We start from the raw sequence: 20431 nt of genomic DNA on the forward strand, positions 1-20431 counted from the left end.
TTTTTCATTGGAGAAAAGGAGGAGGAGAGGGGACCTAATTGAGGTATACAAGATAATGAGAGGCATAGATAGAGTCGATAGCCAGAGACTATTTCCCAGGGCAGAAATGGCTAACACGAGGGGTCATAGTTTTAAGCTGGTTGGAGAAAAGTATAGAGGGGATGTCAGAAGCGGGTTCTTTACACAGAGAGTTGAGAGAGCATGGAATGCGTTGCCAGCAGTTGTGGAAACAAGGTCATTGGGGACATCTAAGAGACTGCTGGACATGCATATGGTCACAGAAATTTGAGGGTGCATACATGAGGTTCAATGGTCGGCACAACATCGTGGGCTGAAGGGCCTGTTCTGTGCTGTACTGTTCTATGAAAAGCTTGGAATTAAGGTAGAAAGCGTAATGATAGAGATGTTGGAGGTTTAAAAATTGCAAACGAGGTCAGAGGGCTGGAGATGACTTCAAAGGTTGAAGCCATCATGTGACGTGAAGGCCAAGAAAATAAACTCAGAAATCACACAACAACAGATCATAGTCCTACAGATTTATTTGAAATCACAAGCTTTTGAAGTGCTGCTCCTTCATCAGGTGAAGCTCAGAAAGCTTGTGATTTCAAATAAATCTTTTGGACTATAATCTGGTGTTGCTTGACTTGTGATTATACCCACCCCAGTTCAACACCAATCCCTCTACATCAAGAAAATAACCCTTAATGTTGATTTTAGGACATTGAGAGTCAATGAGAATGGAGTGACACGAATGCAGGTCGCAGTACAAGTATACAGGCTTGATATTCTGGATTAGCTTTGAAGTGCTATAGTGTTGATCAGGAAATTGATAGCAAAGGGGGCATCAAAAGGGTGAAAGCAGGTGATGTAGTACAAATTTATCTATTGCTTTCAATGCTGGTTTTAAAACTTCAGTCTCGAACTTCAGCAAGTTCTAATAAATGGCGGATGTTCTCCAGTAAGGTGGTCAACATTACCAGGGAAGCCCATTCTCATCAACAATTGAAAAATTATATACTTGATGGATTTGTAACAAGAAATTAATGTCTACCACCTAATGGCACAAATAAATATTAAAATTCTGATTTTCTGTTCAGAATCAAGCTCAGTTAAAAAAACTAATTTAATGTATGGCAACATTCAGTATATTTTGGATATAATACTAACATTACATACAAGAAAGGGTTTTTGTAATAGAGCAGTTGACTCCATTATATTTCGACCCAACTTCCTTTTCACACTGCAACTGTGTTACTTAGATAAACTTCAAAAGGAAGAGCTGATGTTTTCTCAAAGTAACAGCAAATATAACAGGCCATAAATGGAAATTAATGGTAACCTGAATGTATTATTTACCACAAACCAATATTTTCAAATTCACCTATTCTACTTAAAACAAAATGCTTTACAAGTTTAAACATATTTTCTATCTTATAATCATTTTAGGTTCATTGTTTAAATGTGGAATCATAGGCTAAGGGTTATGACTTTATGTTTGCAATGTTACGGACATTATGCTCAATTCATGTTGCAGCAATATGCACTTCTGAATAAAGCTGATGTGTCATTACAAAAAGACATAGCTGTTGCTCAGGGAAATGTAATTCACAAAGCAGAGATTTGGACTCACTATAATGTATAAATATTGTTACATTTCAGAAGGCTGTGCATCATTTGTAGATACAGGGACTTGAAAACCAAACAAAAATGTTGTGGATATACTTTGAATATTAAGTGGCTTTGATTAGAATCATTTTAATTATTGTCTGAAAAAGTTCTCGAGTGAAGTAAATTACTCTCTTAGTTTGTTGATGTTAGAATACTGTCAGAACCACTGCAAAATAACAAACTGCCGTAACTATAAATGAATTTCTATGCAAGAATCCTAAGGATCCGAGAAGTCCCCAAACCCATCTGGAATGAATCAGAACAGGGCAGAAATCCAAGACAACGAAAGATGCTGCGGATTCCAAAAGCAGAGCCACGCTGCACTTGGCACAATTCAAGTTTCATTTTAATCTTTAGTTACATATTAACGGGACAAATTCTTCACTGATATGTATTAATAATCAAAGCTCGCAAAAAGCACCACTCACATTCTAAATTCTCTGAAATAATGTGAGACATTTAACTATGTTAAACTCTCTATCTAATGTTGCCATTAGTAAAAGCTCTGACTTATTTAAAAATCTAGGGTGCAACAAGCTGCTGATCATTAAACCCCAATGTTAGCTAATTGTCTGATTTCATTTGGAAAATAAGATAACGCAAATATGCTAGGGGAAGGAGGCTCAGCTACTCAATGAAAGTAGTCCTGTTAGCCACAATACCAAATTAGGAAGTACAGTGGAATTAAAATGCCAGCTGTGAAACTACAGAATCAGCAAACACGAGTGGGCCAAGCAACAGCTGAAATTTAATGTAGACAAGGTTAAAACATTGTAACACCAGTTAGGTGAAAAAGTATTCCATGACTGAAAATGGAAACTGAAACAAATTCTTACTTGACTCAATAATTCAGATTATGCACAGTAATCAACAATGCCAATAGAACATGGCTAAAACAATATAAATCGCAGGAAACCAAAAATTCAGGAAAAAAATAAGTTGCTTTCTTGTGCAACCCCGTGTTATAGAAAACTGTGCTTTAGAAACAGTGCTTAAAGTGTTGGCAATGTAAGCAGTTTTGTGTCCCAGATCGAAAAAGAATTTGCAACATTTGATGGGGTCCAAAGGAGGTTTACAAGAACGATTCTAGAAATGAAAGGCTTGACATATGAGGAGAGGTTGATGGAGTTCAGAAGGATGAGAGGAGGGTTTCTCATTGAAATATACAGAATACTGAGAGGCCTGGACAGAGTGAAGGGACAACCCTTTAGAACCTAGATGAGGAGGAATTTCTACAGCCAGAAGATGGTGAATCTGTGGAACGCATTATCACAAAAATACTGTGAAGGCCACGTCATTGAGTATATTTAAGACAAAGATAACCAGGTTCTTGATTAGTAAGGGGGTCAAGGGTTGCAGCGAGAAGGGAGGAGAATGGGTTTGAGAAACATATCAGCCATGATCGAATGCTGAGCAGACCTGATGAGTTGAATGGCCTAATTTTGCTCCTATATCTTATGGTCTACGGTATTTAATATCTGAGTGCACAGCACAAAGAGTCATGCATTCTATTTTAAACACATTAAAACATAAAAATTGCATGTCACAGAACAAAGCTTGACACAATACAATAGATCATCATAAGAGATGGCATGTTTATATCCAAATTTTTGCAATAACTATTCTGAAAGCACATTTAAAACCCTACAGAAGCAAAGACGATTTTGAGGGACATTTCCATGCAATTTCCTTGCCTTGTATCTCTTGGAAACTGGGTTTTTTTAAAAAGTGAAAGGTTCCAAGATAAGAAAATAAAAGGCTTTAATTCAGACAATAAAGAAAATCCATGAAGGGCTGATTATATCAACCTTTGGCAATTTGGTCACAGATTATCACTTTAAGGAACAGGGCAGCTTTTGACCAGGGCACAATGAACCATGGGAACCACAACTTCTTTTGTCTCAATTTACTGGAATTACTAGATGACAAGCTCAATAAAATTGGTTTGAAATAAACCATAAAACCAACTGCACAAAAGTCAACAGAAGAATATTTATTAAATATCATTAGTTTAATTATTCTACTTTAACACTTAATAAGCAATAAAGGACAATGCATAGATCAACAAAGTGATTAAAAAGAGGAAGAACTAGATGTATTGATCATCACTAGATTATTGAACCATAGCACCGAAGATCATTAAACAAGCATTAGCCTACCTTGCTTGCAGCTGCATCTTTGTCACGACAATCTGCAAACTAAATTCATCAACCCCCTACAAACCCTTACATGAAAGGTATGTCCATGGTTCCTTTAAAACAAAATGGTCTCTGCCTCAAATGCTCATGATAAAGCAATACATGGTTTGTGAAGAAGTCACATAGGCTCTCTTTGCACCATTAGTGATGACTTTAAGAGATTCCACATACGGTTTCTGATAAAAAATAAGATTTTTTTTCTTCTCTTCCCACCCATTATTCTGCCCTTTCACATCAACCTTGCCCTTTATTCTTGGGATGTGCAAGAAAGTTATTAAAAGGTGATTTCAGCAACGATGGATTATCCAAACGATATGCATCCAAAGTAATACAAACAATGGGTTATTCAAGGGGCCAAGAAATGTAAAGTTAATGCATGAGTCTAAAGCGTAAACTAACTTTCAGCAGCTAATACATCTGAAATGGTTGTGGGATAGCATCAATGGATAAAGAATCAGCTGTGGATGCAGAATTGCTTGAAAGCACAAAACTGTGATGCTGTCTTATTACCCATAATTAAGACTTTGAGCAGATAAAGTCAAACATTTGTTTCCAAATTCTGAGTCAAAGCAGTTTCAGGAACATACTAAGCTACAACATTAAGGTCATTGGTAAATTCAAAAATTGTAAGGAACATGAATGCATTTATTACCTTCAAAAACCTCTGTCATTTTGCAGATCTGAGCAAAAGTAGCTCCATTTGCCCATGTGAACACAACATCCATTAAATGGGGGCGAAATGAGTCGAGGTACATTTCCTCATCAACCTCCAGTTTAGCTTCTGCTGAAACTTTGGCTATTCTTCTGGCACATTCCTGAAACCAGACATGGGAAAATATTACATCAAATTAATTTCAATTCAGATTTCTTCTATGCAAGATAGACATATAGCTTCACGAGAAGCTTGTCTTCTCCAGGTTTAACAGGTATTTGTGTTTCTGTACCAACTCAAATTAACAATGTGCAAATATAAGTGGCAGGTCAGATGACTTGTGAAAAAAGAACACATGGAATGATGAAATGGCTAATCAGGATGAAGAAATTAGAGTAGTAGAGAAAGCTAGCTGGAAATGTAAAACCAGATGACAAGCCTTCTGTAAGTGTATGAAAAGGAAAAGAAGTAAGTAAATGAGCGCTGGCCTTCTAAAGCAGTGTTTCTTAACAAGATAAACATATCCCACTGGTTGGACAGAAAGGTCATCATTTGGAACCCCAATGAATGAGTAGGTTATCATACTGGGATAGCTTGGCTTATCTTCACAGGAGCTTAGAACAGTGAGGGACGATTTGATGGAAGCGTAAAATATCCAGAATGGTGTTGACAAGGTGGATGTGTAAGGGATGTTTCCTGTTGTGGGTGAGTCAAGAACAAGGGAGCACTGTTTTAAAATTAGAGGTTGCTTTTTTAGTTCAGTGGAGAGCAGAATATTTCTCTCTCAAATGGTTGTGAAACTTTGGAATTTTCTGCTTCAGAAGATGGTGGAGGTCGAATGTAATATTTTTAAAGACTCTCATCTGGAAGCAATGATCATCAGGAGTAGATGGAAATGTGAAATTTAAAACACTAACAGGTCAGCCGGGACCTTACTGAATGGTTGGGCAGGCTTGAAGGACTGAATGGCCGATCCCTGCTCCTAATTCATTTGTGGATGACTCACTGTGTGTGGGTGGCATAGTGGCTCAGTGGTTAGCACTGCTGCCTCACAGCACCAGTGACCCGGGTTCGATTTCTGCCTCGTTCTCCCGTGTCTGTGTGGGTTTCCTCCGGGTGCTCCAGTTTCCTCCCACAATCCAAAAACATGCAGGTCAGGTGAATTGGCCATGATAAATTACCCATAGTATTAGGTGCATTAATCAAGGGTAAATATAGGGTAGGGGATTGGGTGTGGGTGGGTTACTCTTTGGAGGGTCGGTGTGGACATGTTGAGCCGAAGGGCCTGTTTCTACACTGTAGGGAATCTACTACTACTACCTCAAACAATACATTTCCTGCCTGTATTGGTTAAGGTCATTCTAGATCTTGTCATATGCACCAGAATCAGATAGGCATGTCATAGAATCATAGGGTCATAGAGGTCTACAACACAGAAAAAGACCCTTTGGCTTATCAAGTCTGTGAGAAAATGAGGACTGCAGATGCTGGAGCATCCGAGGTGCAGAAGAGTCGACATTTTGAGCATAAACCTGATGAAGACTACTGCCTGATCTGCTGTACTTCTCCAGTGCCACACTTTGACTCTTATCAAGTTTGTACCAATCAAAGACAACCACCTATTATCACCCCATTTTCCAGTACTTGGCCTAAGCCCTGTATGTCTTGCAAATAGCTGGAAATGTGTTGCTGGAAAAGCGCAGCAGGTCAGGCAGCATCCAGGGAACAGGAGAATCGACGTTTTGGGCATAAGCCCTTCTTCAGGAAATTCCTGAAGAAGGGCTTATGCCCGAAATGTCGATTCTCCTGTTCTCTGGATGCTGCCTGACCTGCTGCGCTTTTCCAGCAACACATTTCCAGCTCTGATCTCCAGCATCTGCAGACCTCACTTTCTCCTGTCTTGCAAATATACAACTAAATACTTCTCAAATGTCATGAGGATTTTTGTCTCTACCATCCTTACAGGTAGTGATTTCCAGATTCCCTCCACCCCCTAGGTGAAAAAATATTTTCCTCACATCCCCTCTAAACTTCCTGCTCCTTTCCTTAAATCTATGCTCCCTAGTCACTGGTCCCTCATCAAGGGGAAAAATTCCTTCCTGTCTACCCTATCTATGCCCCCTCATAAACTTTGTACATCTCAATCATTTTCCCCCTCAGTCACCTCTGCTCCAAGGAAAACAACCCCAATCTATTCTCTTTCTCTCTTCATAACTAAAACTCCCCAGGTCAGCAAAATCCTGGTAAATCTCTTTTGCACCCTCTCCAGTGTAATCATTCTTGTTTTAGAAGATAAACATTTACATGACATAAGTAGGGAAGTCAGGAAGATGTGTTTGGTAGGCTAGAGGTTATTAAGGTGGACAAATCCCCAGGACCAGATGGGATCTATCCCAGGTTGCTGAGGGACGCGAGAAAGGAAATAGCTGGGGCCCTGACAGATATCTTTGTGGCATCCTTAAATATAGGTGAGGTGTCGGAGGACTGGAAGGTTGCTCATGTTGTCCCCCTGTACAAGAAGGATATTCCGGGTAACTACAGACCAGTGAGCCTGACGTCGGTGGTGGGAAAGTTGCTGGAGAGGGTACTGAGGGATAGGATCTATTTATATTTAGAAAAGAATGGGCTCATCAGTGATAGGCAGCATGGTTTTGTGTGGGGGAAATCTTCCCTTACCAACTTAATAGAGGTCTTCGAAGAAGTGACCAAGTTGATAGAAGAAGGAAGGGCCGTTGATGTCATATGCATGGACTTTAGCAAGGTTTGATAAGGTCACCCATGATAGACTAATGGAGAAAGTGAAGTCACATGGTGTGCAGTGAGTTCCAGCTAGGTGGATAAAGAACTAGTTGAGCAGCAGGAAACAGAGAGTAGTAGTTGAAGGGAGTTTTTCAAAATTGAGAAAGGTGACCAGTGGTGTTCCGCAGGGGTTAGTGTTGGGACCACTGTTGTTTATAATATACATAAATGATCTCGAAGAGGGAACTGTTGGTATGATCAGCAAGTTTGCAGATGACACGAAGATTGGTGGAGTAGCAGAAAGCATAAAGGACTGTCAAAGAACACAGGAGGATATAGATAGACTGGAGAGTTGGGCGGAAAAGTGGCAGACGGATTTCAATCTAGACAAATGTGAGGTGATGCATTTAGGCAAGATTAATTCTAGAGCAAATTATACAATGAATGGAAGAGCCTTGGGAAAAGTTGATGGGCAGAGAGATCTGGGAGTGCAGGTCCATTGTACCGAGAAGGTTGCTGCACAGGTGGATAGAGTGGTCAAGAAGGCATATAGTATGCTTGCCTTCATTGGACAGGGTATTGAGTATAACAGCTGGCAAGTCATGTTAAGATTGTACAAGACATTGGTTCGGCCACATTTAGAATACTGTGTACAGTTCTGGTCGCCACATTACCAAAAGTAGGTGGACACTTTGGAGAGAGTGTAGAGAAGGTTTATGAGGATGTTGCCTGGTATGGAAGGTGCTAGCTATGAAGAGAGGTTGAGTAGGTTCGGTTTATTTTCATTAGAAAAAAGGAGACTGGGAGGAACCTGATTGAGGTTTACAAAATCATGAAAGGTATAGACAGAGTGGATAGAGACAAGTTTTTTCCCAGGGTGAAGGATTCAATAACAAGAGGTCATGCTTTCAAGGTGAAAGGTGGAAAGTTTAAGAGGGATACACACGGCAAGTACTTCACACAGAGAGTGGTGGGCATCTGGAATGCGTTGCTTGCAGAGATGGTAGAGGCAGGCATGGTAGATTCATTTAAGATGTGTCTGGACAGATGCATGAGTAGGTGGGGAGCAGAGGGATACAGATGCTTAGGAATTGACTGACAGGTTTAGACAGTACATTTGGATTGGCTCAGGCTTGGAGGGCCGAAGGGCCTGTTCCTGGGCTGTAAATTTTCTTTGTTCTATGAACTAAAAGGGCTCAAAGACCTGTTTGCGTTGCAACTGCCATGTTACCTATTGGATAAAATGGCTTTTGTATGCTATGCTATCTGCAAAAAGAAAATGAATAAATGACCAAAACAGTCAAACACACATTATCACAATTCTTCAATGTTTAATATTAGATAATAAAAGTCTCCCCAAGTCTTTGTTAGTATTACTTTCTCTTGTTTTTTGGTTTTCCAATTTCCTTGACTTTTTGAGCTCCGGTACTTAAATTTAATTGATCCGAAATGAAACGAGAGCAGGCCTGAAAAGATTGAATTTTGCCTGCTTTATTTAAATGCCAATGTTAAATATTTAACTTTGTATATAACAAAAGCATGGAGTACACACATATCAGATATAAGAAAACCTTAAGCCACTTGAGCTCAAATCCCTACTTTGCTGAATAAGATTGGAATGTAGGCTCTTGAGTCTATTATTTTCTGGTAACTGATGCTCACAAATTAAACCACCAAATCAGAGTTAAAGCGAGCAAAAGAAAATTAAGACTAAGGTAGTTTCATTTGTAGAAGGAAAAAAAAGTCAAAGTTTTAGCGATCCCAATCACTTTGAATTATTTCCTCCAATGTTTTGAATGGCAACTATCGACGCCAGTAAGTCACAAATTTTGGGAAAACTGAAGTTATTGCTTTTGATCCCTGCTCCAAACTCCATTCCCTAGTTATCAACTTAATATCCTTTGCAGATAACAGTCTGAGATTTAGTTAGTTTGCAATATTTGTGGTGTCATTATTTGATCCCAACATGCTATTCTAAAACATATTTGCACTAACAGTGCTTACTTCTACCTCCATAATAACTTCCCATTGCGCAATCTACTGTCATTTGCAGCTGAAAAACTCACAAATGCCTTCATTACCTCAGAATTAACTAATGCCACGCACTCTTAGACTGCTTTCCACAGTCCACCCTCCTTAAATTTAAGGATATCCAAAACTGTGCTGTCTGTTGTCTTTCCTCACACCAACTCTCCCATTCACCAAGTGGAGAAAGTGAGGTCTGCAAATTCTGGAGATCAGAGCTGAAAATGTGTTGCTGGAACAGCGCAGCAGGTCAGGCAGCATCCAGGGAACAGGAGAATCGACGTTTTGGGCATAAGCACTTCTTCAGGAAGGGCTTATTCCCGAAACGTCAATTCTCCTGTTCCCTGGATGCTGCCTAACCTGCTGCGCTGTTCCAGCAACACATTTTCAGCCGCATTCACCAAGTGACCTACTTTGATTTTGGTCAAGCTACATCTTGATTTTAAAACTATCACCTGCATGTTCAGGAGAGATTGAGTGCACTGGGACTATACTCATTGGAATTAGAAGAATTCTGGGCAGGGAGGTGTCTTATAGAAACATATAACATAATGAAAGGTATAGATAAAATACAAGCAGGGAGGTTGTTTCCACTGGCAGGTGAAACTAGAACAAGGGGGCATAGCCTCAAAATAAGGGGAAGCAGATTTCGGACTGAGTTGAGAAGGAAATTCTTCATCCAAAAAGTTGTGAATCTGTGAAATTCCCTGTCCAGTAAAGCAAATGAGGCTACCTCGTTATATGTTTTTAAGCAATAATAGATAAGATTTTTGAACAGTAAAGGATTTCACGGTTATGGTGAGTGGGTGGGTAAATGGAGCTGAGTCCATGTAAAGATCAGCCATGATCATACTGATTACCAGGGCAGGCTTGATATGCCAGATACTCCTATTTCTTATGTTATCCATGGCTTCAATTTTTGACTTTCCTTACTCTTGTCATATCTGCATTGCATTGGTCTTTGCCGAATTCCGGTCTCTTGAGTAGCTGCAGCTTTAAGTTGGTCCAGTTCAGGTTCTCTTCTATTGTAATCCCCTGGATGTAGGGCTGTCAGTGACAGTAAATGCCACTGAATGTCAAGGTGGGGGTAGTCATCCTCTGGTACAATTGTGTGGTACAAATATTATTTGAGAGACAGAACTGGTTTTGAAAGCAATATTAAGGAAATCCTGAGAAAATTCAAAAAACCCCTGTAGAAAACTTCATTCATTTTGATCATATTATAGAATAATTACTGCATGCATGTGTGGGGCAAAGTTGTTGAGGTATTACACACAAGATCCATGTTTGGAATTGGGAAAGGAAAGAATTGGAGTGGTAAATAGAAACTAAGGTGTTAGTGCAACATTGAAGGAAATGTAATTAATTAAATCTTGTTGATTTGGTTCAACTAATTCCAAAGAGGCTACGATAGCATAATTCCAAATTAGACACAACATAATAGCTAAAAAATATCTACAATGCTACGCCTTAATTGTCATTAAGCAGAAATATAATAGAAATTAGCAGTAGCTAATGATTTGGTAGTACTGGCATATGAACTGTACCTATAAATATTTTAAAAAGTACAATAAACAACAATTCAGCCTTACCTGCATCTGTCGTAATGGACCTGCTAGTTGTTCTGTCAGTTTGGGCATTTCGTTTGCCTATAAATTAGAACAGACACATTCAAATTGCTGATTTAGTACCACACAACATTGCAAACCTCCTAAGTTTTAGTCTTAAAGAATCACTTTAGCTGACAATTTTGGGCCAGATGCAAAATTTAAACCAACATCAGCGATTACTTGTAGGCAGTTCAAGTTGTTAAAGCAAATAGATCTTAGGGTTGAGATTGAGGACATATCCAATAGTAAAGGAATATCTCTGACAGCAGACCTTATTAAAACTTCAGGCTGGCAAAACATGACAGGAAAAATACTGAAGACTGGAAGTTATGCTGCAGCTACACAAAATCCTGGTTAGACCCCAGTTGGAGTATTGACACCAGATCTGCGCATCACACCTTAAAAAAGGATAAGTTGGCCTTGGAGGGAGTACAATATAGGTTTACATGAATGATACCTGAATTTCAGGGGTTAGGTTATGAGGAAAGAATATATTTTTTTTTTCTGGAATTTAGAAAATTAAGGATGATCTGATAAAAATCTTCAAAAATATTAACTGGAAAAAACAGGATAGATAAAGATAAATTATTTCCACTGGTTGGGGATTCTGGAACTACTGGGTCATAGTCTCAGAATTAGAGTTAGGAACATACCATTCAGGAATGTATTAGGAAGCACTTCTATACACAAAGGGTGGTACACATTTGGAACTCAAAACAGCAACTGATGCTAGGTCAGTTGTTAAGTTTAAATCTGATATAGAAAAGTCTTTATTCAAAGATGTTATGGGATATGGGTCAAAGGCAGGTATGTGGAGTTAGGCCACAGATTGTCCATGATCTCCTTAAATGGCAGAATAGGCTCGAGGGAAACATATCCTTGCAAATCATTGTCAGGCTGTGTCAGTTATGGTTCCAAAGCTCATTTTTTGAAATTGGATTGCAATTTTATATGATTGTCTTAGATTATTTCATGTATCACCAGAGACAAACTATTTAATTTTTTTTGGAGAAATATAATTGTTCTGCATTAATCATTGCTGGTGAAATAATCACAGAGCTATCACCATCGAACCTTCCATTGAAATGCCATAAAACCCCAAGAAAATCAGAAATGTCATGATGTACAGGCATGCCTTCAGTCCATCACTGCTGTGCCAAAAGAATTACACGTTTTTCCTTCTACTTTCCTCTGTAAATATAGGTGAAATATTTGACCATCGCTGCCTCTCCTTCATTCTTTATAATATTTATCCATTGCCCCTTAGTGAACTCACTGCTTCTTTGAAAATGGTCTTGTTTATGCACTTACAGTCTTTGTTATTATCATTTATGTTAATGACCTTTTTTTTCTTAGTCTCTCTGGGGTGTTTACTTGCTTGACTTCTCTAATTTTATTAATCTCCTTTTACTTTCTATATTAACATATATCATTTTATTGTATGTCTTGTTCTTAATGTTAATTCTTTGAAGCAATCTTCTCATTCATTTATGTAACATTGGATTTTTCCACAAACCCATTCCACCCGATAAGAAAATGCTTAAATCAGCAATCCCCCATTTCAAAATTAAACAGCTTCCATTTCAGATTTGCTGCTTTGTTAGCCAGCTTTTATATTCTGTTTATTAGATCTATGTCTTTTCTCATTCATTTGAAATGTGGACTTTCCTAGTCCAACACTGTTTTCCTTTTAAACTATAAGAAATCTGTTGGAGTTGATCCCACACCACTTCACAGGACATGATCCAATTTCTTAAAAAAAAATCATTTTATGACCAAGCTAACACCTTTTTGTGAAAGAAGTACTTCCAACATACAGATTAACTCAATGCTTTTCTAACTTAGGTTTATCCCTAGACCTCTTCATCATATCCAGCTGAAATAGCTTATTCATTTGGACAGAATCTAATCCTCTTCTTATTTTGACGACCTCAAATTACACATTCGCAAACATTAACATTTTCCAGAATGAAAAGTCCCAACTCTTCATGCTTACAATGACTATTATAGCAAACCACTTGGAACTGCTCGCAGATACTTGTCAAACAATTCCCGAAACAAAGCTAATTCAAAACTCTCCCATCTATACTATTATTCCAACCACATTTACCAGCCTGTTTGGCCAACCTATTGCTTGGTACACAAAGAACTGCACTCTTATAATCTTTCTCTTTAATTTCTTCCTTAATAGTTAATTCCTTGCAAACTTCTTACTTTGTCTAAAATTTGAATTCCAACCTACTGCTAAATATTATGCAGGGTTGACTGATGCTGCAGGTTGGAAAGATTCACTTGTGTCAGCTAAATTCGATGTATAAAATGCTCACTATCTTTAGCCTAGCAGCAGGAAGTGATGGGTCATATTGAAATCTAGGTTTACTAATCTATTTTATTAATTCTTGACTCTGCCATAAACAATATTTCGATTCTCCTGCTTCTCTGATGCTGCCTGACTGGCTGTGCTTTTCCAGCAGCATACTCTTCCACTCTGATCTCCAGTATCTGCAGTGCTCACTTTCTACCACTTTCCCACATCAACAATATTTGTCTCTCAGTAGCCTAATCTTTACAGGCCATTCTTTTCTTCAGTAAGGAATCGAGTTATCTTGAAACAACTTGCCTCATGATTGCTGAGTATGATCGAATCAGTGTCAACAGTGATTCAGCACATGGATGCACAAGTGCTGAGAGATGCATGTTTTGTTAAAAACATGACATATTCCCTGCACTCTTCAATCACTCAAGGTTTTGGCTTTTTGTTGCCTTGCTGCTTCTACAACCTATATCTGCATTAATTCAGGTTTAAATTCCAAATGTGGCGAGATAAAACTTCCTAAGCCTTTCCTCCTCCCTTCCAACACCACTCTTCCATTTGCTCATTTCAGCACTATTCTGACTCCATGTTGTTGTCATTGCTTCTGACTCTGCAAAGAACCAGAGTGCCCTCTTCCACCATCTTGCAGAAGCCCAAACCTCCTGGCTCCTTGTGTCGTTTTCTCCCCTTGTTTTTTTTCTACTCCCAGATGCCACTCTGTCGTCATCTTCTCTTCTCACCCAACAATTTCAAAGACCACCTCTCCGAATGCTGACCCCACCCCACAATACAAGACCTCCTTTTCCTGAATGTCGCCATCCACAATGCCTGACTACCATCCCCAATCACCACCTATCCTCCAGATTAGGCATCATGTAGACACTGCTCTAGTGGTGAGAAATTTAATTTGCTGATTTTTCCAAATATTCTCATGGCATAGCCCTGAAAACCCAAACTCCATTTTGAAAGGTGCTTGGTCACCATGATTTTTATTTACCTCTCTGGCTTCTGGAGGAGAGATATTATACCCATAGTCCACAGATATAACCTTTGAATGGAGTTGCCCATGAATTTGACACAAACTGCATAGCTCGCAATTTGTGAATGTTTGTAATTTCAAAGGGCAATTTGTACCCATTATAAATATAAGTTATTATCCACTGTAAATAAGCGTCCATGTCTTCATGTTGTCTGCTTGATACAGACTTTTAGTGCGCTTGAAGTTCAGGATCAATTCTACCTTTCTAACAAATATAAAGTTAAGGCGCTTTCTGAGAAAAGCAATTATATCACTGGAACTCTAACAATGGAAACAAAATAATCCTTCGTTTGTGCTCATCTTTCACTGAGACCATTTGTCATATGTTCTTACTTCTTGATTGATCTTGAAGCCATTTTTTTTTCTGCAGGCTTAACTTTCGGAATACAAAACCAAAATAAATGAATGTTGGAAATGTGAAATAAAACAGAAAATGCTGAGAAATAAACAGGCTGGGCAGCATCTGTGGATGAAACAGTTAATGTTTCACATTAATGACCTTTCAAGTGAAGGTACATCCTGATGACAACCTGAAATGTTGAGCTTTATTCCCTCTGAATTTTCCTGCAACTGCATGTGCAGATCCTCAAAGCAGCTGCTCACAGGGAATATTGCTGGCGAGTATTTCTAACATTTCCTGTTTTTATTTTATATTTTTCAAATTGAAAGTTGATCACAGAAGAAATTATGATTCAATAGTTTCCATTCAACTTAGTTCTATTTGTTTCACAGAGGTCTGAATTAAGATTGTGCAAAATCTGAAACACTTGACTTGTCATGTACACCATATGAATGCCATCGTATCCATCTTAATCAACATGAATTCATGCCTAATTTGCTTCCCTTTCCCTTCAGCACTGAGCAGAAATCTCTCATATCAGAAATGCACATCCTGAATCCCACTATTCGTTACTACTTTACTCATCTTCAATACTTTTGTGCTGCACCATTAAACTATCTATCTCCAAGTACTTTGACATCCAAGTGTATGGGCTTCAGCTTTGCAAAACATCTCTGGACCTTTACTACATTGGAGATTGGCAATGCATTATCTAAATGATTTATGTACATGCAACACCGCATATGTTGTTTTATTTCCTTACGTAACTCTTAAAATTACAAAAAGGTGGGCCAAAATCCTGGGACTCCTTTCTTAACAGCAGTACTGGCATACTTAGGCAACATCAGCTGCAACAGTTCAATAAGACAGCTCACCTTCACCTTCAATTACAGATGGGTGGTATGTGCTGGCCTAACCAGCATACCTCTTTATCAAGTGACTGAAGAAGTTTAATCAAAAGAGTTGATATATAACATCAGTATTTTTCACAGATTTTAAATCAGCACTTGAGAAATTTTAAGCAAATAGAAGTCAATGCATCATTGAAAAACAGTTTTCAACTCTGAATGTCTTTACCTCAAATATTAAAAATTACTTTTCAAGTTACATCATATGTCAGATCTTATTATTTGTTCTAAGAGATGCAATCTGATGAAAAACTATGCATTACAGTTTCTCTGTAGAGAAATATTATCTCAAGTGTGAAAAAAATATCAATGCTAAGAGTACAAGAAATCATGCATGAGGAGAAAGATCAAATTCTGACAAGATAAACAAATTAAATTTCAGAAAAATGGTAAGCAAAGGAAAATATTGGATAGCTCAAACATTTATAACATCATCAAGATTAGAATGCAATTTGCAAATATTATCATGCATTTAGGCCTCAAGAAATTGCAGTTTATAAACTTGTTTATGGAATACGGACATCAATAATACTCAATAATGGATAGATGACAGAAATCACAAAGTGGGCAGGCAAGATGAAGTTACAATAAGATTGTTCAGCATTTTTGTTTGTAAAGCTTATAAACTGGAAAGCAAATCAATACTAAAGTGTAATCAAAGGTATTAAAGAACACAAAAGCATAAGAGAATTTATTCATTTGACTAATGAAAGAACAGAAGTACAACGTATTGAGGTTGTCCAGAAATATGTAAAGAAAATATGTTAAAAATTTAACACGTCGGTATTTTCTGCATTGCTGGAAACTGAATCCATAAAGGGATTTGTGTGTCTAAATACAGCTGAATGAAAGAGAGGGCTGATGTCATAAAATATACCTTCTAGGTACAATAATCTGCCTTGATATGAAAATAAATGTTAAACATTCAAATTTCCAGAAAACAGTTTCTCTTTGAATTTTCTCCTTTGCTCTCAGCTAGGGTATAGATCTACATGTGCCAACATTCCTATGATAACTTATGATGAGCATTCATTTTTCATGTGGCAAACTGAGCAGTTTATAAAAACAGACTACTTGAAATGGGAGAGACTGATTTGTGCTTGACTAATTCTTTATATATACTCCTTAGTAGTAGTTATTAAAGACGCTGGGAATTTGGAAGCTACATTTTTGTCTCCATGTTTCTGGAATGTAGACAGCAAAACTGTTACTAGATTAATTATCCACCATGGGGAATCAAGGTTACTACCTTCAACCTCCATGGTTCAATTAGATTGAAGCTATTCAGCAAATAATACCAATTTTGTCTTTGCAATGGCACAGCATATCATTTCCACTTATTTTCTTTAATTAGTTAATTTAAATCTGCGTCCTCTTGATCTCGATGCATTTATGAATGAGAAAAGTTTCTCCATATCTGGTCTTTCCAGACCTCTCAGATTACTGAATATCTGCATAAATCTCCTTTCAGCATTCTATTCTCCAAGTAAATTAGCTCCAGTACAGGAAGTCACAGCTCCACATAGTCCTTGAGTTGAAACAGGCACAGCATGTGTACGTGCTCTTTCTGTCTGCAATGAACAGGTCCATGATTCATATATGAAGCTTCCGGATTGTCAATCTTAAAGTTAATTTTCAATGTAATTTTTAGCACACACTCTTATAGAGCAAGCAGAGGATGGTTGGATGGAGGAAGTACCTTATTTGTTTCTAACAGCCAACATACTTAGCATCAGACTGGCATCGAAATTTATAAATCAGGTTGCTCACTTGTATATTTAGGCAGCACATCCTTCTGGCTTGATGACAACATCCTGTTATTAGCGAGCATCAGTTGTAGCAGCTGGAAACAGCTACTTTTACCTGGTATTCAAACCTTAGCTTATACCTTGTCAAGATAACTGGAGATAGATTGGGCAATTTTTGAGACCAAAGCTGTTTCACAATATACAGTGAACAGCGATCTGACCATGGTAACCTTGATCCAGCAGGATGGCTTCTCGGTGCCTTTGTTCACCCTCAAACTTGCACAATGAACAAATGATTCAGGCCCTATTTATGAATTTGCTGATAAGGTTAATTTTATAACGCAGAGAATGGTAAAAATCTCAACACATGATTCAGTGAATAAAGACTTGCAGGTGATAGTAGTGAAGAACCTCTGGGTCAATTCTTCAACTAAGACATTAAGGAATCGTTTAGTTTATCCACTCTTCTGAAGAGGTCGAATTCCTAAACCATTCATTCTACTGGCCTGTTCATTGTCTCAATTTTGGAACCATCTTCCTGAGTCAGTTAGGATTATAATCTATTCCAAATAGTTGAACAGATAATCAAGATTAATACAGCACAGAAAGCAGCCAACTGGCAAACAGTCTATGTCAAGGTTGAAACTTCAATATATAACAGAGAAAATCTTTCAGTTGAGAGTTGGAAGAGACACAGTCTGCCTGTTCCTGTGGACAGGTGAGATGGGGCAATTTCCCAGCGTCCTGGTAAGCAATTATCCAAAATCAGCAGAACAGATTACCAATACAGTTATGTCATGGGGACCTTCCTCGGTAAAGTTTGTTGCAATGCTTCTCACATATCGAAACTCATTAACTTCAAGAAGCACTTAATTCCAAGCATTAATCTCGTAAATCTCCTTTGAACCATGTCCAAGACTTTTATATCTTCTTTCAAATAAGGAGACTAAAATTGTACATAGTTTATCAAGAAATGGTCTAACAAGTGCTCAGTACAAATAAAGCATAACATCCCTATGTTTATGTTCAATTCCTCTTGGAATAAAGGGTAGCGTGCCACAAGCCTTTGTAGTTACGTGTTGTACTTGCATACTAATTTTGGTGACCCTTGCACAATTAACACTTCAATCCTTTGCACCTCAGAATTGCCTTAATGCCTTAAATAGGCATTCTCTATTTAAGTAACTCTCTGCATTTTCACTTTTCCTGCCAAAGTGATAAACTTCATATTTTCCCACATCATACTCCAACTGTCAGATTGTTGTCCACTCACTACCACAATTCAATCTACTACCTCCAAATAGCTTCTTCACAACAAAATTTCCAATGACTCTTTTAATGGCATTTAACAATTTACTTATCATTACATTGCTTCTCTCATCTGACGACAACAGGACTATAATCTGATGTCATGTGATTTTTAACTTTGTCCACCCCAGTCCAACACCAGCACCTCCACATCATCTCTCATCTGAGATATCGATGTAAACTGTAAGATGTTGAGGCCTCAGCACAACTGAGGAACTCAACTCACCATACAGTGCAAATAAAAGACCCATTTACAAACGGTGTTTACTGCCAGCCAACTCGGCTAATCTTCTAGGAATGCTAATATGTTACTTCCTCTATCATAAGTTTTTGTTTTCTGCAATAAACTTTGACATGGCATCTTATCAGAGGATTTCTGAGTGTAGTACATTTAGAGGCTTTCCTTTATCCATAGGATATATCACTCCTTCAAATTCAATGCATCAGTTAAACATAATTTCTCTTTGACAACACCATGCTGACTCTTCCAGATTACCTTGAGCTTTCTAAGTTCACAAATAAATGCATTTTCATGATCAATTTTAAGACTTTCCTCATGACAGATGGCAAGATAATTGGCTTATACCTTCCCGTTCACAGGTATTTCCAAGTTGAGGGAACTTTGCTGAATTGAGGAAATTTTAGAAATGTACCACCGACTCACGTATTACCTCATTAGCTAACCTATTTGAAGGAAAATATAAATCCCTAGGATCAAGTCCATCTGTACCTGGAGACTAATCAGCCCATAGCTCTGGGTCAGATCACAGCTCTGTCAGTTTGCTTTGGATCACTTCCTCGTGATTGCAATTTCACAGATGTTCTATTCTCCATTCTACCTCCTGATCTACATCTATGACACAAATGTTTTCTGTATCATCTGCAGTGAAAACAGATATTCATTGCTTAATTACAACTTATTATTCACTAGTAATGGCCCAGTTTCACTCTCGAGAGGAACAACACCCATATAACTTGCCGTTTTCCTTTTTAAATATGTAGAAACTTCTGCTACATTCTGAGTTAACTTTTCATACTCTTAATTTCTTCCTCCGATTAATCTTTTAGTTGTTCCTTGCTGTCCTTTATATTCTGAACAATCACTTTACTTGCCATTCACCATCACGCAGTTGCATGTTCTTTGCTTGAATTTGCTGCTTTCCCTAACTTGGGCAGTTAACCAAAGGGTTCTCCCTTTGGAATTTTATACATCATAAAGTCAGAAGTAGGGGCATTCGCTTTTGAATGCTCAAGGTTCAGTACCACTCAGAACACCTTGGCAATGAAACCATTAGAGTTCATATGCAGAAAGATCTGGACAGTATTCATATTCATGGCAAAGAAGTACTGATCAATGATCACCCCCAATGAAAGAAAATAAACTTGCAAACAGACCTCAGAGCTAATCTTTCTTTGCACCTTCTCTGTAGCTGTAACACTATATTCTGCATTCTGTTTTATTACCCCGATGTACTTATGCAAGGTATGATTTGTCTGGAGAGCAAGCAAAACAATACTTTGCATATCTCGGCACATGACATAATTAGAAATCAAATTAAATCCTCCCCCATGACACTCAATGACAGTATCATTACTGTATCTCTCACATGCTGTGTGGCTCTATGATTATCAACATATTGAGAGTTGTGAATGACTAGAGCATTCAAGAAGCTCAACAGCATCCAGGACAAAGTGGTCCATTTGAGTGGCTTCCTATCTACTATCTTAAAATTTCACTTCCCCAGCGCTGACACAAAGTGGTAGCAGTATGAACTCCAAACAAGATACACTGTAACAATTCATCCAAGCCTCTTTCATCAGTATTCTAACCCACTTCACATGCAGAGGAACAGTTGAAGGTACTGGATACTGCAAAGCCTGT

General features: G+C 38.1%; 1 protein-coding gene across 1 annotated transcript in view; it reads right to left on the reverse strand.

Moving 5' to 3' along the window:
- Positions 1–20431, reverse strand: part of LOC122554945 (exosome RNA helicase MTR4-like) — a 41001-nt gene that overhangs the window by 6288 nt on the left and 14282 nt on the right. The window contains exons 6-7 of the mRNA XM_043700399.1: positions 10875–10931; positions 4519–4681 (exon numbers count right to left, since the gene is read on the reverse strand). Coding sequence (XP_043556334.1) covers positions 4519–4681; positions 10875–10931 — 220 coding nt within the window. The remainder of the gene's footprint in view (positions 1–4518; positions 4682–10874; positions 10932–20431) is intronic.

The sequence above is a fragment of the Chiloscyllium plagiosum genome, chromosome 1, assembly GCF_004010195.1.
Source record: "Chiloscyllium plagiosum isolate BGI_BamShark_2017 chromosome 1, ASM401019v2, whole genome shotgun sequence".
NCBI lineage: Eukaryota > Metazoa > Chordata > Chondrichthyes > Orectolobiformes > Hemiscylliidae > Chiloscyllium > Chiloscyllium plagiosum.